We start from the raw sequence: 12,044 nt of genomic DNA, 5'->3' as shown, positions 1-12,044 counted from the left end.
TTAAGTAATCTTTTGATTACTTATGATGCCTAATAGAATGTAAATGGTATGTAAACAGCTATTTTACTATATTGTTTTTTCACTTGTACTATTTTTTACCGTATTTTGGGTTTTTTTTTTTTAATATTTTCAATCTGCAGTTGGTTGAACCCATGGATGCAGAACCCAAGGATATGGAAAGTTCACTGTATTCTGAAGGTACAGTCAATAGGATTTCCTTATGGACCGGATATAGGGTGTGAAAGAAATAATTACCAAAGTTTGAAGCCTGAGCAACTAGAAGGATAGTTTCCCCTCCCTGAGATAGGGAGGTTAACAGGTGGAGCAGTTTGAGATGTCCATCAGACATCCAAGTGGAGATGTTGAGTAGGTAGCTGGACATACAAATCTGAGTTGGGAGTAAGTAAGTCTGGGGTGGAAATACAAATTTGAAAATCATCTGCATATAAACTGTATTTAAAGCCAGGAAATTAGATGAGCTCACCAGGGGATTAATACAGGTTAGGGTTTCCCAGCCTTGGCACTAATGACGTTTGCAGCCAGAATGGGCGTGCACGTGTGTGTGGGTGTGTGTGTGTGTGTGTGTATGTGTATGTGTGTATGTGTGTATGTGTATTCTGTGCATTGTAGGATGTGAAGCAGCACTCATATCCAGGTTATAAAGCATCATTTCACTACTTTCTTCTCAGCACCCAAAACCAACTTATTCCCTTGTCCTTGCCCTGTTATCTCCAAACCTTAGTTCAATATCACCATCCACTTCACCTATTTATACTTAGCTGCTGATATGGTTTGGCTGTGTCCCCAACCAAATCTCAACTTGAATTGTATCTCCCAGAATTCCCGCGTGTTGTGGGAGGGACCCAGGGGGAGGTAATTGAATCATGGGGGCTGGTCTTTCCCATGCTATTCTCGTGATAGTGAATAAGTCTCACAAGATCTGACGGGTTTATCAGGGGTTTCTGCTTTTGCTTCTTCCTCATTTTCTCTTGCCGCCACCACATAAGAAGTGCCTTTTGCCTCCCACCATGATTCTGAGGCCTCCCCAATCATGTGGAACTGTAAGTCCAATTAAACTTCTTTTTCTCCCCAGTCTTAGGCATGTCTTTATCAGCAGCGTGAAAACAGATTAATACAGCTGCTGAGCACTGCTGCAGCAAAGTCCCTCCCACATGCTTATTACATGTAGTGACACACATTTTTTACCCTTCATCCTTAGCTAAGCCCTCCAAAACACTGTCATGTGTCCCTAGACCATACCCTCTCCCATCCCATATGGCAGCTGTTCCAAACCTTAACCATTCTCCTTAAGATAAATGATGTAGCCTCACTATATGTTTGTTATTTTCTTAACTGACTTTCTCCCCAACCAGTATGTATGAATTTTCTTCCAGCCTTTGCCAGTTTCCTATTTTGCAGAAATAGGAATTTGAGGTTTTGTTTTTTGTTGTTGTTTTGTTTTGTTTTAAATCAGGGTCTCACTCTGTCACCTAGGCTAAAGGTTAGCATGCAGTAGCGAAAGCATGGCTCATGGCAGCCTCAACCTCCAAGACTCAAGTGATCCTCCCATCATTGAGGTCTATTTATAGAAATAGTAAATTGAAGCCATCAGGAATGATCTCCATATATTCTGCCCCAAAATTATAAATTAGCTCTGAGGACACTTTTCACCTGGACTTTAGCTCTTGCTAATGTAACTGACGATTTTCTATCTACCAAAGAGTCAAAAATCAGCTTTCTTCTTAACTGACCTTCCTTAAGTACATGATATAGGCCAGCCACTATGTAACTCTGAGTTGTACTTGAGACTATTAACCACTCCCTAATCCTTGCAACTCTGCCCCACTGGATTCAATGACACCAGCTTATTCTAGTTTTCCTTCTCCATTTCTAGAGCTGCACCTATCCCTTTACTTACCCTCTAAGGTAGGTAGGTATTTCTCAAGGCTCTCACCTTGACATTCCTCTCTCTTCCTTCTATACATTCTCTGGACTAGCTCATTTAAGCTCAAAGCTTCTATCACTACTATTTATGCTAAAAATTTCCAAATCTATGTGCCCAAGCCAAACTTTGTTCCTAAGTTCTAAACCACTTACTTTCAACAGCCTGATAGTCATCACTACTCAAATTTCCCAGAGACACCTCAACATGTCCAAAACTAAGCCCATCTGTTCCTTCCATAAGTATTTATCTTCCTGTATTCTTTTACCCTTTCTTCATTCTTTTAACAAACAAGTATGTGTCCAGAAACTAATGTAGGCACTGACAATACAAAGACATGCTAACTGCTCAAAAGGAACTCACAGTCCAGGAAGACAGACAGTAAAAATAATAATATAATCTAACACATACAAAGATTGGGATGTACAAGGTGCTACAGAAGTATAGGAATGGGCCGGGCACAGTGGCTCACACCTGTAATCCCAGCACTTTGGGAGGCCAAGGTGGGTGGATCATTTGAGGTCGGGGGTTCAAGACCAGCCTGGTCATATGGCGAAACCCCATCTCTACTAAAACTACAAAAAAAATTAGCCAGGCATGGTAGCAGGTGCCTATAGTCCCAGCTACGTGGGAGGCTGAGGCAGGAGAATCACTTAAGCCCAGGGGGCGGAGGTTGCAGGCTGCAGTGAGCTGAAATTGCACCACTGCACTCCAGCCTGGGCAACAGAGGGAGACTGTCTCACCAAAAAAAAAAAAAAAAGTAGAAGAATGGAGAAGGGGAATTAGGGATATTATCTTGGAGGATTTAACGTCTGACTTGAATCTTTAAAAAGTAGGAGTTAACCAGGGAAAACCAACATGAGTCAAAACAGAGCTCTAAAAATAAACAAGGTATCTACAAGCTATTACAAGCAATTTAAGAACATAACATCCAAAGCAGGGAGTGGCATCCCTGAACCTGATCACACAGGACCTAACAGGCCATACTGAAAAACTTATACTTCATCCTGAGTATAACCAGGAACTTCAAAAGAGTTTTAAACAGGGGAATAACATGGTAAGGTTTTTGTATAAGATACACATTTCTGGCGGTTGTGTGAAAGGGTGAAGATTAGAGGCAGTTAAAAGGCTAGCGTAACAGTTCAGGCAAGAGGAAAGCCTTATAAAAGTTGTCAGAATCAAAATGGAGTCACTTATGCCAAACCCTAACAAAAAGGACCATAGAGGAGGGGCTCTCATGTACACACGCCTATGATAAAAACTATTACAAGGACTCTCTGAAAACCACAACCTTACACAAAGAATACTCCTGCAAGGACATCTATCCAGTAACTGTTCAACCCCAGATACCACTCTTATTATTGATCCTTGTGGCCAAGGATAAGTGCTTCAAAACAACTTATGTAACCTTCCTTGTTTTGCCTTTAAAAGCTTCCCTTTGCCTTACCATCACCAGATATGCCAATGATCCAAAACAGCACAAATATTCTGCATTGAAACCCCTTGCCATTCGTTCCCAAATAGACTTTTTTTTTTTGGAGAGCCTCTTTCTCTGTTGTTATTTTAGGCTGACAGTCTGCCCAAGGGGCAGTGGTGGTAAGGTTAGAAAGAAACAGAACAAATAAATAATTATGAAGCTAAGTGAGTAGACCTTCAGAGGCCAAAATCAAGGAAAAGTGAGGATTTAAGATGATTCTAAGAAGAAATCCAACAGAAAAAACAGGCAAAGGGCCAGGCACAGTGGTTCACACCTGTAATCCCAGCACTTTGGGAGGCCAAGGCTGGCGGATCACCTGAGGTCAGGAGTTCGAGACCAGCCTGGCCAACATGGTGAAACCCTGTCTCTACTAAAAACACAACCATTAACCAGGTGTGGTGGCGCCTGCCTGTAATCCCAGCTACTCGGGAGGCTGAGGCATGGGAATCACTTGAACCAGGAGGCGGAGGTTGCAGTGAGCTGAGGTTCACGCCACTGCACTCCAGCCTGGGAGACAGAATGAGACTCTGTCTCAAAAACAAAACAGAAAAACAGGCAAAGGCTATAATCAGACAATTCACAGAAAAACAAAAGGCCATTAAACAAATCTTAAAAGCACAATTTTACTAGTAATCAGTGCAATGCAAATTAAAACAATGGGATACCATCCTCATCTTCACCACCCCCTCCAAAAAAAGATTCACGAAAATTTAAAATGGCTAATATTCAATGTTAGTGAAGGTGCAGAGATACAAACATGTTTATAGGCTAATGGTGGAGCATAGCTTAGAACAGGGATCCCCACCCCCCGGACTGGTATTGGTCCGTGGCCTGTTAGGAACTGGGTGGCACACCTGGCAAGCAAGCAAATCTCCATCTGTATTTACAGCCGCTCCCCATCACTCGCATTACCACCTCAGCTCTGTCTCCCATCAAGAGCAGCATTAGATTCTCATAGGAGTGCAAACCCTATTGTGAACTGCATGTGCGAAGAATCTACATTGCGCACTCCTTAGGAGAATCTAATGATAAATGTAATGTGTTCAAATCATCCTGAAACCACCCACCCCTCCATCCATGAAAAATTGTCTTCTATGAAACTGACCCCTGATGACAAAAAGGTTGTGGACTCCTGCCTTAGAATACCCTTTGGGAATGCAATTTAACAGTATATATCAACATTTAAAATATACATTCCCTTGTTTTTTCTTTATAATTTTTCAAATTTTTTTTTTAGGCAGGGTCTCCCTGTGTTGCCCAGGCTGGTTTTTAACTCCTGGGCTCAAACGATCCTCCTGCCTTGGCCTCCCAAAGCCCAACCAAAACATACATCCCTTTGAACAAGCAATTCTAGTTCCAAGAATGCAACTGTTCACATTTATACACAAAGCCCTTTATAAGAATGCTCACTGTAGAGCTGATCTAAACAAGAATGTGGAGATGACCTAATCATCCGTCCTTACAGTTAAGTCAATTCTAGGGTTAAATGAATTCCGATGATCCATACTACAGAAGAGTACAATACAAGCTAAAATATATATGAAATGAAATAGAACGATTTCCAAAACACACATATGTTAGGAGAAAAAGTAAACCACAGAACAATATGTACAATATATTCCAATTGATGTTTAAGAAAATAAAAGCCCATATTTGTTTGTAAATGTAAAGAAAAAGGTCTGGGAGAACAAATAAAACTTCAATTTGGAGGGAAGAGGGGAATGAAGGAATGGTTGGGACAAAGGGAGATGCATTTTTCACTCCAGCTAAGAGTATAGCTTGATTCCCATCCCCTGCCCCCCACCACATGAATTATTTTTATAATTAAAAAAATTGAAAACATAATGTGTACAACAAGTGTTGCACGCGACCAGCTGATCAAGCAATCTGACTAGTAAAACAGATCCAATGGCTTTTCTAAAGTCACAACCCAAGCTAATAGGTGTTCAATAAATAAAGACTTCTGCTAAATATTTTTTAATTAGCTATTCTCACACACGGCTTACCACGGGCCAAAGGGCCTGTGCTGCCTGTGTCCCTTGCAGGTAGGGCAAGTCCACTTTCTGCATTCATCTTCCTCAAAGATGTACCCACAGAATTTTTCTTTGCAATGAAGGAGGCATAGTAATTGATGTTTCACATCCTTATGCCTTCAATCTTCTTCAAAAGCTTTTTAAAACTACAATCAATTCTTACCATTCCAAGTATAGTTGTAATAAAAGTTAAGAGATTGAAAAACAATCAGAAGAAAAGGTGAGAAAGAAATATTTTGACTCATAATTTAAAACGTGGCTTTTATTGTTTCTTAACGTACTTTTCAACATTTTCTCAAGAATATAAACTATTCTGGAAATTTTTCCTCTTTTTTTATATAGCAAGTATTTCCTCATGACAAATTCTTTCCAATGACTGCTTTTAACATTGTTTACTTCTGAAACCAAATCTCTCCAACTAACTTTCAAGTTATTTTTTTGGCCCATCATCTTTTTCTCCAGTATCAAAGGGACTAACACAGTAAAGTGAGGGGAAGATTCACTTCTGAATGCAAATAAAAAATAGCAATGAATATTTGCTTCCAGTAGAGCACTCTTTTTATATCTACAGTCAAGAAAGAGGCTACTAATGAAATTGGACTAGTGGGTTATTATAATTGAGACTTTTTTATGACTTGATGTTATAGACTGAATTGTGTCACTCCCAAAATTCGTATGTTGAAGCACTAACCCCCAGTACCTCAGAATGTGATGGTATCTGGACATAGGGTCTTCAAAGAGGTAATTAAGTTAAAATAAGGTTATCAGGGTAGGCCCTAATCCAATATGACTGACATCCTTATAAGAGGAACAAATTGGACACAGATAAACCCATCACATGAAAACACAGGGAAAAGGCAGCCATCTACAAGCCAAGGGGAGAGGCCTCAAAAGAAACCAAACCTGGCTGGGGGCAGTGGCTCATGCCTGCAATTCCAGCACTTTGAGAGGCCGAGGCTGGCAGATCACCTGAGCCCAGGAGTTCAAGACCAGCCAGGACAACACGGTGAGACCCCGTCTCTACTAAAAACACAAAAATTAGCCCGGTGTGGTGGCACGTGCCTGTAATCCCAGCTACTCAGGAGGCTGAGGCATGAGAATTGCTTGAACCTGAGAAGCCGAGATCATACCATTGCACTCCAGCCTGAGTGACAGAGCAAAACTCAGTCTCAAAAAAAAAAGAAAAAGGAGTTCAAGACCAGTCTGGCCAATATGGTGAAACCCCACCTCTACTAAAAATACAAAAAAATTATCTGGACATGGTGGTGCACGCCTGTAGTCCCAGCTACTCAGGAGGCTAAGGTAGAATTGCTTGAACCTGGGAGGCGGAGGTTGCAGTGAGCCAAGATTGCGCCACTGTACTCCAGTCTGGGTGACAGGTGAGACTGTCTCAAAAAAAAAAAAAAAAAAAAACAAAACCTGCTGACACCTTGATCTCAGACTTCTAGCCTCCACAACTGTGCAAAAATACAATTCTGTTATTTAATCTATTATTACAAATTTAATTCTATCATCTCAAAATTCATATGTTGAAGCACCAACTCCCAACATAAATGTATTTGGAAACAGGGCCTTTAAGGAAGTAATAAAGGTTAAGTGAGGTCATAAGGGTCGGCCTCTAATCCAGTAGGACTGGTGTCCCTATAAGAAGAGGAAGACACACTAGGGATGTGCATGGATAGAGAAAAGACCATGTGAAGACACAGCAAGAAAGCATCCATCTGCAAGCCAAGAAGACAGATCTCACCAGAAACCAATGGGATACCATCCTCATCTTCACCACTCCCCCACAAAAAAGATTCCCAACATTTTAAAAGATGAATAATATTCAATGTTAGTGAAGGTGTGGAGATACAAACATGTCTGTATGCTAATGGTGGAGCACTGCACATTATCTGAGGGTACCTTGATCTGGACATACAGCCTCTAGAATGGAGAAAATAAATTTCTGTTGTTTAAGCCACCCAGTCTGTGGTACTTTGTTATGGCAACCCCAGCAAACTAATACACTTGCCAATCCAGTAATTTTAAAAGTATGTTTGCTTTTCCATGTCACAGAAGATTACGCATTTAAGCATTCCCACTAAAACAATAAAAACATGGCAGCTTTTTATAACATCTTTCTTACCTTCTTAAATAATGTGGCAGATGCCATTTCAGACCCGTTTAGTGTCTTTAAGAGGAACATCGGCCAGGATGATGTATTCATCTGGTACCCTGTTTTATAAAATAAATTAGGTATCATGAAAAAGCCTCCCTGTGATACTATTAACAAGTTGGTATAAAAAATAGGTTTCATTCCCATTATTCTCAAGAGAATGACTTTCTTATCTAAGAACTCTGAACATGGGCAAGAGGAGCAGATGTACCCTCCTCTCACTGCTAGTGTCCCCACTGTACTGTCTGGCAACAATGCTACAGTGGGCGTAGAAACGCTCATTTTAAGAGAAGCCACTAGCTAGGATTCACCAACAAACATGTATATAATACCAGGGGTGATCTAAGCTGGAGCCTAGGAGAGCTTCCATTCCACCACCAACAATCACACAAGCAAGGGTAAAGGCTGTAAAAGACTCCTAGCCCCCTTTTCCTCAGGGCCCCTGGCTTCTTTCATTTCAGAAAGACAGTTTTCTGTCAAACTCAGCACATATACACACACAACAGTACATTTCATTGCATGTAATTTTACCTCAAAAGAAAAAAACCTATAGATATTTACTCGTTAATGATATATATGCTAAAGTATTTAGGGGACGTGCACTGATGTCAACAACTCACTCTGAAATGTATTGACAAATAAGAAGGATTGATGAATAAACAGAAGCGCAGATAGATGGATATGTGATAAAGTAAGCATAATAAAATGATAATGGTAGAATCTAGAAAGTGGACATGGGGGTACTCACTGTAAAATTCTTTCACGTTTTCTGCATGTTTGAAATTTTCCGTAAAATGTGTTAGAAAAAAAGACAGCTCTCACTTTAGCAATCTTAATACATACTAAAAATGATCTTCTTTTAGAATTTGTATCAGATGCTATCAAAATAGACTCAACAAGTATCTTTTCTAGAGATCTCACTAACTAATGGTATCACAGCATCTGGCATATGCAGCAGGGAGCAGGGGTCTGCTAGTTTTACTGCTTTCTGGGGGCAATCTGTTTCATGCAACACCTGCTTGCCTCAATGCCAGAATTAGAAAGAATTTGGATGCGCCCCTGATACGTGCATACATTAAGACAGAGAGGCACATGAATCACTGGCAATGGGTGCAGGTTTTGTCCTATTCTCCATCAACAGAACAAAACATACAAAAAAGGTAAGATGGAAAGTCATCCTCTAATAACCCTGTACCAAAATCCCCTTAATCTGACTAGAGACACAATTGTTGCTAGAAAAAAAAACAGGGGTGGGGGGTGATTTTTCACATACTCCCTTACAATAAATCAACATCATTATTCTCCATTCTATGGAGAGTACTGCATAAGAATCATTCTCTGGTCCTTAAAACTTTCTCTCAATCCCCGTATTATCCTATTCCATCATGTGCCCAGATTTTCCTGAATGTAACATTTTACTTAATTCTATAATTGCTTAAAGTCAAACATAGATTAAAAGACCAAAATTGGGTTAAGGTACATATAAAAAGTTTAAAAAGAGATAAAACTAATTTATAAGGTTAGGAAGTCTAGATGGCAGTACCTTTAGGAAAGGAGAGATTATGACTAGTTATCAGCAGGAGTGGGTCTTCTGGGGGGCTGATAATGTTCTGTTTTTGATTTGGATGATGGCTTTACAGATGTGTTCACTTATAAATGAGCTATATACTTATGACCTGTACACCTTTCAGTTTGTGTGTTAAAACTTTTTAAAATCTTTTAATAATAACCTTTAAAGTTTAAATCAATAAATCTTTTTCAAAGGAAAACTAAATAAGTTGTATTAAAATGAAAGTTGGCCGGGCACGGTAGCTCACACTTGTAATCCCAGCACTTTGGGAGGCCACGGTGGCTCACACTTGTAATCCCAGCACTTTGGGAGGCAGAGGCAGGTGGATCATGAGGTCAAGAGTTCGAGACCATCCTGGCTAACATGGTGAAACCCTGTCTCTACTAAAAATACAAAAATCAGCCAGGTGCAGTGGCAGGCGTCTGTAGTCCCAGCTACTCTGGAAGCTGAGGCAGGAGAATGGCGTGAACCTGGGAGGCGGAGCTTGTAGTGAGCCGAGATGGCACCACTGCACTCTAATCTGGGCAACAGAGCGAAACTCTGTCTCAAAATAAATAAATATAAACAAACAAATAAGTAAGTAAATAAAATGGAAGTTAAACTACTCAAAAGTGCCTAAAAAGCAAACTGGCACCAATTGTGCATTTTTAGGTATATTGCCAAAACAGATACTAATCGGCACATATTTCTATACATTTCATATTTTTAAATAAAACAAAAGTCTAAGAATTTTATTTAAAAGAATGATCATAAATCAAGTTATGTATCTGAAATGCTAACAATTACAATAGCAGCATCTCCTTAAACAAACTGCAAAAACATTCCACATTGCAAAAAGAGAAATAAAATCCAAATAGGGAAGCACTAAGCCCAGGTTTGTACTTATCTTTCACACAGAATTCTGTGTAATTTGAGAAATATTACAAACAACAAATAAACAACAAAAGACGTGAGTGAAAGAAGGCAAAAGGTAACAAACAAACATGACCCAAGCCATCTTCTTGGAATAACATATCTCCAACTAGTTTTTTAAAATATTTTAGCCTGGAGCAGTGGCTCACTCCTGTAATCCCAGCACTTTCGGAGGCAGAGGTGGGCGGATCACCTGAGGTCAGGAGTTTGAGACTAGCCTGGTCAACATGGTGAAACCTCGTCTCTACTTAAAAACACGAAAATTAGCCAGGTGTGGTGGTGGGCGCCTGTAATCCCAACTACTCGGGAGGCTGAGGCAGGAGAATGGCTTGAAACCAGGAGGCAGAGGTTGCAGTGAGCCGAGATCACACCACTGCACTCCAACCTGGGCAACAAGAGCGAGAATCATCTCAAAAAAAAATATTTTTTAAACCAAATGAGTTATAACGAACAAACAGAACAAGGACAGCATAAGGATATATTACTAAAGAGTGGCTATTGTTAATATCTTAAATTTGTGATTCTCAAGGAATTTTTCACTAATAGGAAAACAAAAAAAAATCCATTCTTTTATTGTGCTTTGCAACAAGGAATTTTCATTTTCAGCACTGTAAAGAATCAAATAAAAACAAATACCCACCATTCACTCAAAGTACAGAACAGCAACTAAATAAACTAAATAATTTCTTTCCTACAGAGTATCATGGTATGCTTAAATTTTAAAAAGAAAAATGTTGCCCCAAATTAGTCACACTCTTTTTACCTGTCAAAAATTTGGCCAAAATTAAAGTACATATTTTGTACCTTAAAATCTTGGCTAAAATATCCATTTTCTCCTTTTCAAAGACCTAAAGGTACTAATTCCTGCCCCTCTCACTCTGATTTCTTCCCACTGTAGGTGAAATGAAATTCTTGAGTTTGAAACTGGAAACTGAATGTGGAATCATACCCTTCCCCTAGACTTATCCCTATACCAAAATTGCTGAATGGCTCAGTGGACAACATTGAGAGAGCATGTGCCTTGTATCAAATGCTACAAAGTTCTTCTCCAGAAGGAGTTCTGAATCTGCATATGTAATCTAGTAGAGTTGGTTCTGACATTTCAAGTCTGAAGACCTAGCATGAGTCTTGCCCTGGAGTGGGGAACCTTCCATACACATATGCCAGATATGTACTTAAGCAAAACTCCACAACAGATGGTGCTGATTTCCTCTCTCATCATACATTCTCCACAGTAACCATCTAACCATCTATTTACAAGAATGCCCAAGAAAATAAATTTTTAAAGGCCACTTAAAGCCATTTCTATTGAACATCACATTAGAAAGAATACGCTATTTTTAAAACTGTTTCTTCTTACCTAGTGGAGGTTGAAGTAAGTCTCCTTCCTTTTCACATGTCCCAACAGGTTGTATGTCTGGGGAATCCACAAGCCTCCAAAAATCATTTCTATTATCACTACCATCCAGTCGTAACCGTAACCTGGCCCCAGTAATTCCAATAACCGTAGCAATACACACTGAAGTGGCATTGCGAGGATCACGGGCTTCCAATTTCATACCAACTTTGAAATCATTCACAGGTGGAATCTGAGACTATACATATAAATAAAATTTGGTTAAAATGCATCAACTATAAGACGAGACACATGGATAGCTATGTCACCAGAATACCTGAGGAACATTTTAAATAACAGTCACAGCGGATGATAAGTGAGGTCAGAGCTGTAAGAGTCAAGCAAAAGATCTTCAAATTCTCTCCTTGGCTTGACATGCAGCATAAAAACACTACCCACTGCTGTTCTCACTCATCTGCCCACTTCCAGGCAACCCAAATACAACCTCTAAAATATACCCTGAGTGGCTTTCTAAAGTAAGAATCTGATTAGGCCATTCCCCTTGAAATTAGCCAACCAGCAGCTCACCACTGCCTATAATAAAGTCCAACTCCTC

The 12,044-nt window shown here is 39.8% G+C and overlaps 1 protein-coding gene across 4 annotated transcripts in view; it reads right to left on the bottom strand.

Moving 5' to 3' along the window:
• SCML2 (Scm polycomb group protein like 2) overlaps positions 1-12,044 on the bottom strand; it is a 119,207-nt gene that overhangs the window by 80,545 nt on the left and 26,618 nt on the right. For all 4 annotated transcript variants that reach the window (XM_031660499.1, XM_031660497.1, XM_031660496.1 and 1 more), the window contains 2 exons: positions 11,453-11,687; positions 7,581-7,669 (listed from right to left, as the gene is read on the bottom strand). In XM_031660499.1, the coding sequence (XP_031516359.1) occupies positions 7,581-7,669; positions 11,453-11,687 (324 nt within the window). The remainder of the gene's footprint in view (positions 1-7,580; positions 7,670-11,452; positions 11,688-12,044) is intronic.

The sequence above is a fragment of the Papio anubis genome, chromosome X (genome assembly GCF_008728515.1).
Source record: "Papio anubis isolate 15944 chromosome X, Panubis1.0, whole genome shotgun sequence".
Taxonomy (NCBI): domain Eukaryota; kingdom Metazoa; phylum Chordata; class Mammalia; order Primates; family Cercopithecidae; genus Papio; species Papio anubis.
This window is presented reverse-complemented; position numbering and strand designations above follow the sequence as displayed.